Below are 16,384 nucleotides of genomic sequence, written 5' to 3'. Positions count from 1 at the left end.
AATATTACGTTCGTATTATTGTCATCGTTTATTTGTCATAATACTGTACATAAATCAGGTTATATATATATAAAACGCAAATCGACAACTTTATCATTATTTTTGTTTATAGAAATTTAAAAAAATACAATTTGGTATTTTATTCACGATTTTTCACACATTTACAAAAAGGACTTCAATCGACTCGGAAGTATGAGTAGACTATTGCAGTTTAGGTGCATAAAGGACAGAAGAACCACTTAATAAAAATAACAATATCCACCAAGACAACACCTCAAATGCTGAAACTTATTTGCTGATTCAAGCCACAATATTCTAAATTACCATGGATTTATAGGTTTTTAAATGAGAGTCATGATAGTAACTGTAAAAACAAGAATTGATTTTTTTACATGACAAAATTGCCAAAACACAGGTATCATAAAAAATCATATCTCGAAGATGAAACAGATCCAACGTCCACCATACTGGGAGAATCCATAATAGGCAAGAAGCTAGTTTAGAAAGAAATTCTTGAATCTAAACCCAGGATTGTAGAAGGAGCACAGCAAACAGAAAGATAAGTGCATGGCTTCCTGGGACCAGCAACAGGCCTGCAGATGTAGTGTCACCTACATGAGGGACATTTCATCAGTTATAAAACATGAATTAATGACAAACAAATGAAGAAATAGCCTTTACAAATTTAGCAAACTAATATTAGATGTAGTTGTGTATTCTGTATTCTGAAACCAAACTACTATAACTACTATATAACATTTAGCTTAACATACTACTGTGGCTTTGCAAAAATTAGGCAGTAAAGATTAGGCATTATATTTAATTAGTAATTGCTTTAAAATTCTAACTAGTGTGTATAGTGTGTCCATTTAGAATATACATTCTGTATTTGGACACCATGAGAGTGTACTTACGTGTGCATGTTGAGGATTCTCTGAATGGACCCATTCTTGGACTGTCTTTAACAGCTTCCAGACTCGCCTGACTAACGTCACCTAGAAGATATACACAATGTTTAGCACAAAATGCTTAGCACAAAACAACCAAAGAAAATAATAAATAAAAAAACCTTTTTGATTTGATGTTTATTAAATGCCACTTCAGGCCATTATGAACAGAAAAACCCTGTTTGATTTGAATGTGTGCCACCTCAAGAAAAACCCTCCTCCTATTCCGGTGACACCACAGAGTGTCTCTGAGATTAAACCATCAGCTAAAATGACAATCCACTTGCATGATTCATTCGCCCTTTAAAAAAAAATATCAGACACATGTTTTACCGACAGCTTATGGCTCATTAAAAACACAATAACAAATACCTAAATCACTGTAGCTGTCAAATTGTGTGATTGTTAGTCATTAATCCTCAATCTGTCTTTCAGAAATGAAAACAAACCTGTTGATTTTGGGTGGACGACAAAAAATGTTGTTTTTTTTAACAAAGTGTGGTGTAACAAGAGAGCCCCAGGGTCTAGCCTGAATCCGACCTGGCATTGTGTGTGGTACAGTCCCAGCACACATAACCCTTTGTTTTCATCCCAGGCAGAGGGACATACACAATGAGGAAGAGATAGAGACTCTTCACTGGCAGTATCCGGTTTCCTCTATCATTTTCTCAGCAATAGTTTGATTTATCCAAGCCAGGGGTATAGACTTACAGGCCAAACAATGTTTTTTGATTAGAGGACTCGCTATGCCAATCCTGGCTATAATACTGGCTATTACCCAAGCTATCCAATCGTCTGAGCCCTCCAAAACAATTTACACCGTTTGCTTATTTTTGGGTCATTCCAATGTGTGACTTGTTTTAAGGGTCAAACCAAAGATACACACGCATCTTTAAGTTTTTTTACAAAAAGGATACAATGGTTCCAAAATAACTTATACTGAAACAGATTTCAGTACATTAAATTTAGTCTCACGTAACTGACCAGGGTTTGTTAAAAAGTCAATTTACTCAACTACACCAGTGAGTGGAGTGTTGGCTACTAAACAACATTATATTAAGATGTAATGTAGTCTGAATCTGGAATCTGATGTTTGTGTGTGCGTGCGTGCGTGCGTGCGTGCGTGCGTGCGTGCGTGCGTGCGTGCATGCGTGTGCGTTCGTGGTTTCAATGGAGCCCTATTAATCACCTTAATCGTAATACATCTTAAGTACAGCCAATTTTATTGTGGCTTTTAAGGCATTGCTCTCAAAATTATAATTAATAATCCATAATTAATGGATTTGACAACCAAAGTGTGTGGTGTGCCGTGCTGAAGGAGACCCCCTCACAGGAAGACTGAACGTTAAAAATTGCTAAAATATCATCAATAACCTCACATGGCAAACAAACAAGGCAGTAAACCAACCAGGTTGACCATTTTGCATTCAACACTCACCTGATACTAGGAAGTCCACTTGCTGGCACCTTCCTTCAGAGGCCGAGGCAGAAGACTGGGAGAGGATGGTGATTCTCGGCATGGCCACCTCCAGCACCTCAGACACCCTCTTGCGGAAGTCAAATCTAGAGAGGAGGCCGCAAATATTGCATAGATTGCATTAAGGTCCATGTTATTTTTGTTTATAGAAGATGATTTTTTTGGATAGCCTATAGCATTATAATTCTGTACTGTGATGAGGTAAGATGATAGACGGTTGCAAACACACCCATGACACAATTAAAAAAGATCTTAGGATGATTAACTAGTTCAACTAGTTCACAACTATTTGTTATTATTTCCCTTCCCTTCTTTGTTCATCTCGCATACAAAATCAACAAACACACCATTTATAATAAAGCCTGTCGTTCTCCTCAGCAGATCATGTTCATCCACTGTTAATTATTTTGCGTAAGATTACTTCCATAACACACACTGACTTGAATCCCTTTATGAAGCCTGACAGGGTTACAAATAAAATCCATGTGATGTGGTCTGATAGGTATTGAGTCAAGGGAAATGAAGGACATGCCGCACTTTATTTGTGTTTGTTATGGTGAATTTAGCAATACTTTTCACTATGTGTCAGCATAAGGATTATGGTTAAATAGTGTTCATTATGGTTGAAATATACGATTATGTTACTTATTTATTTTATACTCTATTAAATAGCTAAATAATAGCATAGTAGCAATTAACTAACTATAGGTAAAAAAAAGCAAAATTTGCCGTGTCACATAGGTCGGACGACATGTGTTTGATAACCTCGTTTAGAAAAAGGGTAAACAGCACCAATGGCAGGTTTATAAGCGGAAGGGTTTTCCACCTGCCACGGTCCATATCAGTACATTGCGGTAATGTTACGAAGTCTCGTGCCCTAATAGGTTGTTACTTACCGGCTGAAGCGATCCACGTTGGGGAAGGTTTGTTCGGCTGAGGGGGATTCTGGGAGGATGTCGGCGCACGCCAATATGTTCTGGCCGTCCATCAACAGCAGGGACCTGTAGACGACTGAAGCCACACGAACATCTTCAACGCCACGCTATCATTTGCTAAAGGCAGCAGAGGACCGTTGAAGGGCATTCTGGTTGAATTGAATTGGTTTATTTTTGGTTTATTATCGGGTCTATGTTCAACCGCTTGACCCATAAGTTTGGCAGTAAACCTCCTGCCATTGGCCATGTTCTAATCCTCCTCAGAGCTGCTGAAGAGTACACCCCATCAGTCATTGGTTTGAAGGAGGTGGGTCTGCAATCTGTTTGTCATGTGGTTATCGCTCTAGATCCCCAGCCTCCCCATCTCTGGCTCTAGCTGCTGTACCTGTGTGGTCTCCGGTCAGCTGGAGCAGGGTGTCGGTGTACACCTGTCTTGCTTGCAGACTGAGCAGGCCATGCCGGCCGCTCATTTCGCCCACCACACAGCTCAGAGGAGTGTCTCCGGAGCAGCTGGAGCTCTGAGGAAAGAAACAAGACACAAGCGTGCAAGCACACACACACACACACACACACACACACACACACACACACACACACACACACACACACACACACACACACACACACACACACACACACACACACACACACACACACACACACACACACACACGCGCGCGCAGGCATACACACGCACACACAGACAAGCACATCACACAAATATAAGTGGAAAAGAACAAACGACAGGGTGCACATCGTCTGTCAATGGAAGGTTATGTTGCACTTCAAGATTCACAGGTACAATAACAGGTTAAGTTGGATTTCTGTTACGGAATTTTACTTATTAATCGATAGCTTCCTTGATTTGGAACATTCCTAAAACAGATGTTAAGTTATCGTGTTCGGCTTTTGGCTAGAAACACAAATATCTTTAGCTTCATGCAAATGTGTTTTGCTTTTTTAAAGCCAAACTTTATTTCCTGTACGTTGGGTAATTCTTTAGCTGCCTAGCACACATTTTGTCACAAATTAAACAATGTGACATGCAAAGCCTTGTCTCACCATTGATGTCATGTTGAAGGGATTGTAGCTATTGCCTAGATTCTCACACTCCCTACTTCTGCTGTTGGCATCGATGCGTTGTTCCATGATGAACCAGTAAGCCTGCATGTTCTAAATGGACAAAACACACACACACACAGAAACGCAAAAATTGGTCACTACCATACACATCAACAACCTCAATATAACAAAGCCAAAACAAATGTGTGTGGGATTTGTCAGTTTGCAACACACAGGCTTCCATGATGAATCATGAATTCTGAATGTTACAAATGGAAAAATCACACACATTTAAGCTTTGCTATATAGAGTTGTGGATTTGTGTTTGTGTGTGAACGGTGCAGATGGTGTTTTTTGGTGTGATAAAATCTAAATATTGCTAACAATGTATCTGTTGTGTATATTTCTGGGCTCACGTTTCGTGTCGAAATAGAGCGTAGATCAGCCTCCACCATAAGATCTCCGTTTGTCCCATCAGGAAATGTTTGTTGAGACTGTGCCAAAAAAAACCAGTTCAAATATAGTTGAATCGCACATGAATAATACACATACCAAACTCAATACAATGAAGAATACGATTTGTCACTGTATGTCGTGATTGATGGTCATCAGCCATTCTCCTGGCAGACTTTGGACCCATTTGTCGAGGCATTGCAGGTTGAGTGGATAAAGACGTTGTGTTATTCACCCAACACCATTTTGCCTTTGATTGTAAGGCGGTTTGGTGAGAGCCTAATGTTTGCTTCAATACATGGATGTATCTCATCACCCTGGCTCGCTATTGGGCTTCTGGAGGGGGAGGGGTGGGTCTGACAAGCACAGCTGTTCCCTTGATGAGCTACCTGGTGCATTTGGGGAAGTGGAGCCCGGTTAGCCGGCCGTAGCATGTGCCAGGCTAAGTCGTGATGCTGTCCCAACGGTTTCCCCCTACGCACCAGAGCAATAATGAATTCACGCTCCCCCTTGCTCCAAAATACGCTGGCATATTTTTGTGGCAGCTGGGGTTTTGAGGTGGTGAGTGTGAAGATTTTCAGTGGAGACATTTTCAGCCCAGTTCCTCAATTTATTTTGCAAATCTGGATCTTTTACAAACGAGTTAACGAGAATCACTTTTTTCATCACAATGCAGTACATTTGCATTTTAATGTATTGTTGTTATTTTCATTATTATAATTATTGTTATTAATAGCCTACTTTAGGTAGCATAAGTAGTAGTATAAGGAGTGATATATTCGGTCTTACCAACATAACGGTTCCAGATATGTTGGACCTGAATACCGCCTTCGCAAATACCCATTGCCGGTCCGTTGTGTTCTCAGCTTCGATGTCCGCACACTGCATTCTAAAAACACACACAAACACACACACAAAAAAAACACTTGAGTAAGTGATATATCTCAAGAGATTCAATCTGATTGCAATCCACATTTTGCTGAATCATGCATGTAATAGGTGTTTTGTTACACAAAACCCTGGGAAGACATTGTTCTTTATCCAAGACGGCGTAATTGCCTCTAACTGCTTGTTGTTCTTTGCTCCTTTAGCAAACATGGATTTCTTGGGTATATTGGGACATAAAGGTATATACTGAGTCATTAGTCCTACCTAATTTACTAAGAACACTAAAAGATAACAGACAGAGACATGCAACGCACACACACAAACACACACACACACACAAACACACACAGGCACACACACACCCACACACACACACATCCTTCTTTACCTGGATCCGTTGGTATAGTGAATGACCAGGGACCGCCCCAGTATGCCGAGGGGCCCAGAGAGTGGCATGTTACTGTCCTCGTAGACAGCTTGGATTGCATTGCGACCCGCAAGCGTTCCAAACTTGCCGCTGATGTCCCCGATCTCGTACTGGTCCACGGTGCCGGTCCCGGGGTCGGGGGACGTGGACACGTTGAAGGGGTTGTAGTGGCCCCTGATGTTGGCGTCGGAGCAGGGGTTGCTGTTGCCGCTCTTGATGGGCAGAATGTGGACGTGGTAGCCCGACGCCAGGCCGTCGAGGCCCGCCAAAGAGACGTTCACCGCCGTTTTGCCCCGAGAGGAAGCCTGGTAGAACCGAACTCCGCCCGTCGCGGCCCCGGGGCCGTACCAGGAGCCCGTGCTTCCTCGGAGGAGCTGCACCTGCGTGACGTTGGCGCAGGCGATCCTGGGGCCGCCTCGGTTCGGCCGGTGGATGACCACCGATCGCCCGAGCACGCCGCCTCCTTGCAGCCAAGAGGTGGTGTCGGTGAAGAACTGTTTCGCCTCCACGCCTCCCACCCTGGTGCCCAGGTCGAGGGTGTTGTGCTTCGAGGAGAGGTCTCCCACCTCGCAGGACAGCGGACTGGAGGGTCTGCAGTTCTTGGAGTAGCTGGGGTGGGTGGTGTTGACGTTGAAGGGGTTCCAGTGGCCCCCCGTTGTCGTGCAGCGCTGCGGGTCGTCGTCTCGCTCAGAGCTGATGGGGTACATGTGGACGTGCCAGTTGTGGTCGACGGTGGCGGCGGTGGAGGGCCTCCCGTACGCCAGATCCACGAAGATGGACACGTCGGACAGCGGCTCGCTCTTCAGCTGCGTGAGGTAAACCCGTCCCACCACTGGGGTCTGAAACTCGGCCATGGCCCTCACCACCTCTCCCGGGTAGCCAATGGGTGCGCACACAAATCTGGGTCCACCCGGCTGGTGGATGACCATAGAGCGACCCACGATGCTGTTCAAGCCAAACAGAGGCAGGTTGAAGTCTGTGAAGCGCATGTCGGTGGCGTTTTTGCCCTGCAGGGACATGTGCCTGGTGCTTAGGTCCCCGAGCTCATACATGTCGTGCGTGGAGCCGGGCCCCTGGGGGTACGTGGCGGCACTTACGTTCAGGCCAAAGGGATTAAAATGGCCGCCCACGTTGTCATTGGAGCACCCGCTCTGTGGGGGAGAACCGAACGGGGGCGTGGGGAACATGTGAACGTGGTAGGCCACTACTCTGTCGTCCAAGTTAGTGAGGTTCACGCGGAACTCGGTCACTTCAAACGGGGAAGGCTGGCGGAAGCTGAAATAGCCTCGAATCCCCCTCATGTTCACCCTGGCACTAACCGCTTTCTTCTGAAGCACGTAGATTTTAGCACACTTGTAGCCGAGGCCCATTTTGTACAGAAGATACGACGTGTCACTGCGGAAAGTGGCAGGGGCGAAGCGGGACTTTGCAGGTTGCAGTGGGCTACCTACTCTCAGGTCCCCGAGCACTGCGAGAGTCGAGGTGTTCAGGCTCCCAAGGAGAGCAGTGCAGTTCTCGACCGTGCTGGTGGATCCATAGAGGGTCATGATGGTTTGTGGGGCGTTGACCTGCCCTATGGTAACCAGGTCTGAAAGAAACCTAACATTGGTGAATCCAGGGTTCAGGCGGATGTAAACGTTTCCCGACACTGGCCCTGTAAACCTGGCCTGACGCGTCATATATGTTTCAGCCCGGCTCACAACTGCACACACTTCAACTCCTGCACAGGTCTCCAGGATCAGTGAGAGGTCATCCAGGGTTGACATTCGGTCAATAGTGCCCACTTGGCTTGACAGATTGACCATTGAATCTGAGGATGAGGGCACTGTGAAGGAGAAGATCTTTGGACCGACATTAGCCGATGAACAAGGATCGGCGAAATGGCCATACATGACCGGGAACAGACTCAGGGATAGGGTTAGATTGTCGCAGCTTCCAGCACCTGTCACGCTCACATTGGCAATCAGTGAGTCGGAGTCAAACCACACCTTCCCTATGACACCACCCATGTTTAGATCTGCACTATACTGAACGCAGGAAATGGTACCTAAGAAAGGACACAGAACCACAATCAAAAAGGTTTGTTCGTTGTTTTAGTCAGGAGTCAGCCAGGGGAGGTGCTAATCACAGGTAATTATTAGGTTTTTAAAAGCATGCTTGCTTTGCTGTTATAGCCATCTAGGTATCTTAAAGGTATGTGTTTGTTTGTTTTTTAATTTCAAACAAACACATAAGCCTGATTCAGAAATTGATTAAATTGATGTGTGTGTAAGTGTGTGTGTGTGTGTGTGTGTGTGTGTGTGTGTGTGTGTGTGTATGTGTGTGTGTGTGTGTGTGTGTGTGTCTCTGTGTGTGTGTGTGTGTGTGTGTGTGTGTGTGTGTGTGTGTGTGTGTGTGTGTTTTCTCCAACCAATCCGTGCTTTATGATTACTGCAAAAAAATTCTGATCCTAGTTTTGTTCTATTTTTGTGTTTTATAGTATTCATGCTAAATTAACTTTGTATTCACAAATATAAACGTAAATATATATTAACAACAGTAGCATGCCAGGGTTCCACATTATTTTTTACACAGTTTAACATTGTGAAGGAAAAGTAATAAATAAAAACAAAAAAAGCTCTTGCCAAACACTTACCCAGCAGGGCACAGAACAGGACACAGCCCAGAAGACCCATCTCTTCAGATGGTACCACCAGAAACAGCCCCGGGAAACAAAAACAATTTGGATTGTTGTCTGAAGCCGACCAAAAAGAACCCACAAAGCACTCTAAATCCCACCTGTATGATCACTACATGGAAGGTTTGAAAATCCAAAAATCAGGATATCAATGATGTCTAAAATCAATAGATGAAGGCTGCAAGAAGCAAATAACTGACAGCCCAACACTCATTGACAGTGTGCTGCTTCTTCATGCTCCCTTTGGCTGTTTATAGCCTGTGGGCGGGGGAGGGGGTGGGGGTTGTGTGCTCAGTGAGGTAAAAAGCCCTGTGAACTGCTGTTCCTCTCTCTGTCCACTCCACCACAGAGGCAGCGCTGTCTCTCTGTGGGGTGGGCGAGCCACTCTGATTGGTCAACGGGATAGATTGTACAGTCTCCACCACGTGTTTCAGAATGTGCTGAGGGATGAAGGGCGGGATAACGGTTGGGTGTGACCGGTTTCTTGTTTTACGGGTAATGTGTGTGTGTGCGTGTGCGCGTGTGTGTGTGTGGTTGTGGATGTAGGTGTGTGTGTCGTTGTGTGTGTGTGTGTGTGTGTGTTGTTGTGTGTGTGCATGTGTGTATATGTGTGCATGTGTGTGTGTGTATGTGTGTGTGTGTGTGGTTGTGGGTGTAGGTGTGTGTGTGTGTATGTGTTGGTGTGTGTGTGTGTGGTTGTGTGCGTGCATGTGTGTGCATATGCGTGTGTGCGTATGTGTGGTTGTGGGTGTATGCGTGTATGTGGGTATGTGTACGTGTGTGTTTGTGTGTGTAGGTGTGGATGCGTGTGTGCGACAGTGTTGGTTCCAGAAGTTATCTTATTTCTCTGCATCGTACAGAAGTAGTCAAATATTTGGTCATTATCACGATCTGTTTCAAGAGCGGCGGTGTAAATATTTAAATTAACAAACCTCTTGTCCTTAGCCTAAACCATGAAACTAGTGCCATTTGGTCTTACTTCCTTGCCTCTGGTTTCAGATCACTTTCCACTGTCATGGCTTCATGGTTTTGTTTCGAATACAGGGGAAACCAGAGATTGAAAAAATATAGCCTGTTTATCTAGTCACCTGGGGATTTGTGGAGAGCTGTGTGTGTGTTTTGGGGAGAGGTCCTGCTTTTGCTTGATGTTCTCACATAGTAGAGGGCATGAGGAGAGCCCGAGAGCCTGAGGTGCTCTGTGTGGAGCACTGATTGCAGTGGAGGCAGGAATCGAGATGTGGTATGTTGTCTGCCTGTCTGCACGTATACATGCATTCATGCATCCCTGCAAACAGACACGGAACGATGGACACACATAGACGCGAGCACACACACACACACACACACACACACACAAACACCCCATCAGACGTACGCATACACCTACACACCTCCACACACACACACACACACACACACACACACACACACACACAAAAACACAGAGAGAGACACACACACACACACACACGCACAGACACTCACGCCGACACACACACACACACACACACACACACACACACACACACACACACACACACACACACACACACACACACACACACACACACACACACACATTTTTTGTACTACAATGGTATTATCTGTTGTAATCTAATATTTAACTCGAAATTCAAACTTAAAGCTCTACTTTCATAATGTTTTAGGTGCTTGCTTTCTTGCTTTCACTATTGACCATTTTTTTTTAGATGAGTTCTCTTGCTACATATTCTGAAAAATGTCTGCTTATTGTGGATTTCAAAATTCACAAATATTACCGATGAGTTTGGCTCCCAACAGCTCCCAGCATCTCGTCCAATACCCTACCCACAGTGGTGGAAACACCCTGGACCTTGTCTTGGCCCGCAGTGTTGTCTCACCCTAAACCTCAGCTTTATCTGCCCGCTTTCTTCTCACTTTTAAGGTACTGGTACCGCGCCCTTGTGATGTCCGCCAGGCTGTTGGAATATCACCCTTGCAACCAGAGCTATGGCAGATAAGTTACCCCATTCACTCCCCTGTGTAGCTATAGGTACACAAAGACCAGCAACCTGGTTCAATGAGGACACTCTCCCTGAAGCAACCCAGTCTCACACCAAAACGTAGTTCAGCAGTGTGGGACTAGTGTGGAGAACCGAGTAGTTTGGCATCTCAAATTGAGATGTCAATGTTTTTTTGGCCTATTCTTTTCTAGGCCTGCGTCCACGTCACGTGATTGTCTAGTTTCTGTCTGTGAAAAACCAGCAAGATGGCTAATAATTATTTTATTCTCAGTGGAAAATGCAATACTTTGATTTATTTTTTGGTATTAAAATTGGTTTTGATAACATTTCTATTGAGAAATTCGTTTTTTTATTGTCCTAATCAGAAATAGTCAAAACACAGTAAGCATGAAGAATAACCTCTCACATATGAGGAGGAAATGAAATAATGGCCATAGGTCGTAAGCAAACGCATTCCGAACAAAAATTTACCACATGTTGGATTACTGTGATTCACTGTTCACAATTATGTCATACAACAAAGAAACATGGTTAGTTTTAAAATGAAACTAAGAGATTATTATTTTGATCGCAATTTTGACCATTAGTAGCCTATTTGTAAATTGGGTCCTGGTATCCTTGTTGTGTAGTGATTCAATGTAGGAGCGGGTTACATATGTTAAGTGTTTGTCTTGGATGTTGTTGTATTGAGTATGTGTTTTCTGTATGTATTTTCTGTTTTATGTATTAATGTATGGTGTGTTAATGGTTTGTATTTGTCATTTATTATGATGAAATGACCCCAGGAAGAATAGCTGCCGCGTGGCAAAAGCTAATGGGGATCTAAATAAACTAAACTAAACTAAACTGTTCTCTGTTTTATCCTCCCCACCACGAAGAGCAGAATGCTTGTGCAGAGCTACTTACTAGAATGAGAATTGTTTTGCATATTACTCAGATCCTCACTTCTCTACACTGGCTCCCATACATGCGGATTGGACGAAGGTGCTAAACTGCTTACCTATAAAGCCTTGCATGGATTAGCGCCCTCCTACCTGAGGGACCTTACCATATTGTCCTTTTCGGCCCCTCAGGTCTTCGGGGGCTGGCCTTCCTTCAATACTAAGGTAGGGTTCATCAGAAGGACAAAGAGCGTTCTCCAATCCAGCACCCTTTCCATTCCCGACCCGTAGCCAGCCCTGAGGTCACCTCGGCCCGGACCTCGGTCACTCTTATGAGCCAACAATAAAATTGGAATCTTCTCCATCAATGCAGGCTTCATTCAGGTTCGACGTGTTACTTTGTGTCCGCCGCGTGTTTAAACTGTTGACGCGTGGGGGAGCTGAGCCTCCCTATGGCATAGTCTGCCCCCTGCTGAAAAGCTGGAAACCTACCTCTTTACTCTTTCGTTTGGTATCCAGGGGTCCCCCTTCGCTGCTGTTGCTGTCTTGATTGCCGCTGCTGATAGGCACAATGTTAGCGGTTGCCTACATGTTTTCGGTGCCCCCCCCCCCGGCCCCGTCAAATTCCTAATCCCGTCTGTTAAGGCATGTCGCGGTGACTCCGGACTGTGACCAGCCTACTCACTGGCCAGCACCCTATCACCATGGCCAACATTTATGTCACTTATGGCACCCATTGAACTCCTACCCATCCCTGGAAGGATCGATCCCCCTCTCTGCGTTCCTTCTCAAGATTTCATCCATGCTCATTTAGGTTTTTTCTTGCCCTCTTTGGGTGCAAGGGTCAGGGGGGTGTCAAATATGTATGGCCTGTTAAGCTTCTTAAGACTAGCTGTGATTAAGGGCTATGGATACAAAATTGAATTGTTTTGAATTTAATTCCAACCGCCACTTGTCAGATGCCTTGCGATTGCCATACCCCCCTCAGGAGACTTCCTAGGGGTTTCCCATGGTGAGTACGAGCAAAAAGGCTACAGAAAAACCTTTTAGTTTGTGAAGAACAAATCCATCTACATCCTGGTAACTATGACAGCGAAAGGGGAAGGATTTAAAAATAAATAAATTCTCTGGGTGTGCACTTATTATTTACAGACCTACTCAAGTCCGCACCCTTCTTCTGCAAAAATATACCCTTTTCTTACCAAGTAGGCCTACAATAATACAAGTTTATTTTAACTCATGATTCAGTCGGTAGGCCTATTGGAAAAGAAGATGGCTAAAATGACTCCAAAAGCCACACAAAAGCACCAAAAACGATGTGCAGGGCTAAATGTAGATGTGCAAGCTGAAGCAAAGGACTTAATTTAGCTGAGTCACAGCAGCATTCAAACTTGTCATAGATGGCTTGCAGAAATATATGTGCCCATCCGGAACATCATCTCCAAAAATATATAAACATCAAATATAAACAAATACAAAACAGAGACAATAATAATCGTTTTTAAATTATCTTTAAAAAAAACTGTATTTGCACATAGTAGAACATTAAAAAATTACAGATTTGCATATTGATTTAGGTATCACAAAACCTGTTTTCGAGTTTTGAGTAAATGTTTGGCAGTTTGCCATGAGGAAACATAGCCACGCTCCCCCACAAGGTTATAATGTAACAAGGTTATAATGTAACAATGTCATTGTCAAGTATGCACTTTGTATGGTTGGTCAACTTTATACATTTATGTACGCATATTTAAAGTCAAAACATCTCAAAGTCAAAACAAATGAAACGGTGCCTTCGCGTTCCCATGCTTTATTAAAACATTTTTCTGAAGCGCCAACTAAACAAACACAATAAGGTACTTATTTAAAATATAAAACACAACTATCAAAATAAGATGGAACCATCAACCTCTACGTATCAAGGTACAAAATGAAAATAATATAAGAATGTAAATACAGTTACCGTTTCATCCCTTCGACCAGGGGTTCGAAACCTTCCTTGCACATAGCCCAATACACCATGACTTGGTGTTTTCTTATTTGCCAATTATTAATCATATCTTAATAATTTTCAGCTAAATCGTTTCTTCTACTATTTTATTAATCCTTCAAGGTTACGTGTTGAATCAATTATGTTCAAAGTATTTACTGTGTGTGTTATCGAGTGGGATAGAATGGAAGTGACTTTAATCAAACTTTGTTTGGGTTTGTCTATATTCACAACAGATCACAGGTAATATTCACCGACTTTCTTGTAAGAAGGATAGGCGTGTTTTTTGAGAAGTGTGATTCACTCTAAAGTCATGTGCAACAGCAGCCACTAGATGGAGCCAGTGCAGCGCGGAGTTCAGCTCTATCCCTGCCATATTTATTTCCATGCTGTCAACATCAGCGTCCTTGATCCCAATACAGGCAAATACACTAAACCTATGGCACTTTGTTTACTCAATTTAGTCAAATGATAGTATGGAAAACACAAATAAAATCACTAGTTCACCGGAATGTGTTCAATAAGACCATGTGTATTGAATGTGCACATTCGGCCGCCCTACCTATTAGTTTGGATATAGGGAGAAAAAAATGTTTTGAGAAACATCTATTTAACAATTGTGTACAGTATTTTATATAAACACATTTAAATACATAAACCATTTAAAAATGCAGGTCCATGCTTTTAGCTGACCAGAAAAAGTATGTCACTTCCTGCCCGTTTGTCAGCAACGATTTCCGCAAACCCACAATACTAGATCTTTAATCTTTAATCCGCTCGGTTCCATCGTGCGTTGACGGTTGCGTTAGACCATCCGCATGGTTGCAAAGCAGCGCACAAACGTTACGCCCCGGCACAACGTGGTTTGAATGAGTCCATTGAATAAAACCCCTGAATCAAGGTTCTGAACGTCCTGAGTCTGACCCGTTTGATACATTGATATGTGCCGGTAGTTTCAGACAAATTGCCTCGACTGTATCCTGCCCCAACTTAACAGCAGGTATTTACATATTTTTGTATGGTAACGTCACTGTTTACGAGGGAACACGTGTTTGTGTGGACAGTTTGTTGTTATTTTCCTCAAGGTCTTATGTCATGAATGCATTCTGAAGGGATGGATGGCATGCTAAGTAATATACATTGTTCTTGTCTTGAACAATAATACATACGTGCGGGCGTCTACTGTAGAGATAATACGGTGCTGGATCGATGGTTTAAGCGTTTATGTGTGCCGTCTGTCATCATCTAAGCAGAGTGCGGGCTCGTTACTCATTCGTAGATTGCATTGCTAGATAAAGAGTTCAACTGCTCTCTGCAACCTTGCAGTAAAGTGGCGCAATGCTAAAAAGAACGAGTTTAGGTTTTAGACTCAACAGAGCTGGTTGCAGCAATTGTCTTGTCTAAATGGCTGCGTTCAAATAATGGCCTTCGTTATATTCTTGCGTCCTTAATTCCGAAGGGGGTATCCATTTAGCAAACGCACCATTGTTGGATCGTGTGTGGCTTTTAAAAGCAGCAGAGTAAACACTGACTGACACGCATAACCAGGTTGACACACATGCATGAAGTACAACACCAAAACATTTATCCACGCTCACTTTTCCTGCCTCCTCTCTTCCCTCACCACCCTCTTTCAAAGTCACTGCTCCTTGGGCTGGTCAGTGTCCCCTCCCCTCCACCTTCAGAACCAGATGTTTCTCCCTAGCCCCCGGCCGCCTCCAGTCCTCTCACTGCTGGGACATTGAGCAACCTGTATCAATTTTCCACACTAGAACTTGGCTGTGGGACCGTAAGGGAACCTTGACAAATGGAATAATTGTTTCTGAGACGCCTGTGATCTGAGCCGTTTGATTCCCCTCCCCCTTTTTTTGTGGTAAAAAATGACTTTTTGTTGCCACTTTTTGGCTTTTATTTCCAATGGGTGCTTTTAAGAAGTCCTCAAATGCTAAGGATAAGGGAGTGGTCGCCATATGGAGATGAAATCCAAAGCCAGGGTCTGTCACTCTTGCGTTCTCCCACTTTCTCTTTCTCTGTCTCTCTGTCTCTCTCTGGCTCTCTCTGGCTCTTTCTTTCTCTCTCTGGCTCTTTCTTTCTCTTTCTCTGGCTCTTTCTCTTTCTGGCTCTTTCTCTCTTTCTCTTACACTCTCTCTGTCTCTGGCTCTTTCTCTCTCTCACACTCGTTCTCTGGATCTGTCTCTCTTTTTTACCCTCTATTTTTTTTCTCTCTCTCAGTACTTTGTTCGGATGGGGCCCAAAGCCTGCCTCTCGAGGGATGCAGGAGAATTTTCTTCGCCTCCAATTGACGACGCAATGGAGAGAGAATGCAAACAAATGATCCCCCTTTCTCTTTGATGCAGGCTTTGCTTTTCCTGTGTTGATCTAGATTTTGTAGGATTCTCATGAATATTCACTTACTGAGGGCTGACTTTGGTTACGTTGACTTGTGTCCACTTGTTATTATGGCTGTTCGCTGCTGGTCTTGGTACGGCTTGGTTTCCAAGCAATGGAGGAAAGGTTTCCTTTAACCCTGCTGTTGAAACCAAACTGAAGTGAAAAAGTATTATGCAATATTGTCAGCTGCGAGACTTACAAAACAGAACACTGTACATTAATTAAAACATACAAATCTGATTAATACCAAAGT

At 43.6% G+C, this 16,384-nt stretch overlaps 2 protein-coding genes across 2 annotated transcripts in view; one reads left to right on the top strand and one right to left on the bottom strand.

The window, feature by feature from the left end:
* Positions 1-13: 13 nt before the first annotated feature.
* Positions 14-9,105, bottom strand: cusr (Copper-only SOD repeat protein). Its single transcript, XM_030351564.1, has 10 exons — positions 8,825-9,105; positions 6,151-8,236; positions 5,664-5,763; positions 4,838-4,915; positions 4,422-4,532; positions 3,745-3,877; positions 3,321-3,435; positions 2,386-2,510; positions 915-995; positions 14-611 (listed from the first exon to the last, which is right to left on the bottom strand). Exons 1-10 carry the CDS (start codon positions 8,862-8,864, stop codon positions 520-522), a joined length of 2,961 nt encoding a protein of 986 aa, XP_030207424.1. The 5' UTR covers positions 8,865-9,105; the 3' UTR covers positions 14-519.
* A 5,486-nt stretch (positions 9,106-14,591) lies between these two features.
* add3a (adducin 3 (gamma) a) overlaps positions 14,592-16,384 on the top strand; it is an 87,724-nt gene continuing 85,931 nt past the window's right edge. The window contains exon 1 of the mRNA XM_030352175.1: positions 14,592-14,740. The gene's annotated coding sequence lies outside the window, so the exon portion shown is untranslated. The remainder of the gene's footprint in view (positions 14,741-16,384) is intronic.

The sequence above is a fragment of the Gadus morhua genome, chromosome 3 (assembly GCF_902167405.1).
Source record: "Gadus morhua chromosome 3, gadMor3.0, whole genome shotgun sequence".
Classification (NCBI taxonomy): domain Eukaryota; kingdom Metazoa; phylum Chordata; class Actinopteri; order Gadiformes; family Gadidae; genus Gadus; species Gadus morhua.
The sequence above is the reverse complement of the archived record's forward strand: the minus strand, read 5'-3'. Positions and strand labels throughout refer to the sequence as shown.

What these genes read in the sequence shown, in the direction of transcription:
- cusr (XM_030351564.1), bottom strand. Translation starts at nt 8,864, where the DNA reads ATGGGTCTTCTGGGCTGTGTCCTGTTCTGTGCCCTGCTGG. An exon ending in TATCTGGAACCGTTATGTTG is followed by an intron (nt 4,916 to 5,663) that starts GTAAGACCGAAT and finishes TTTTTGGCACAG; the next exon opens with TCTCAACAAACATTTCCTGA. An exon ending in CCTTCAACATGACATCAATG is followed by an intron (nt 3,878 to 4,421) that starts GTGAGACAAGGC and finishes TTCTTTCCTCAG; the next exon opens with AGCTCCAGCTGCTCCGGAGA.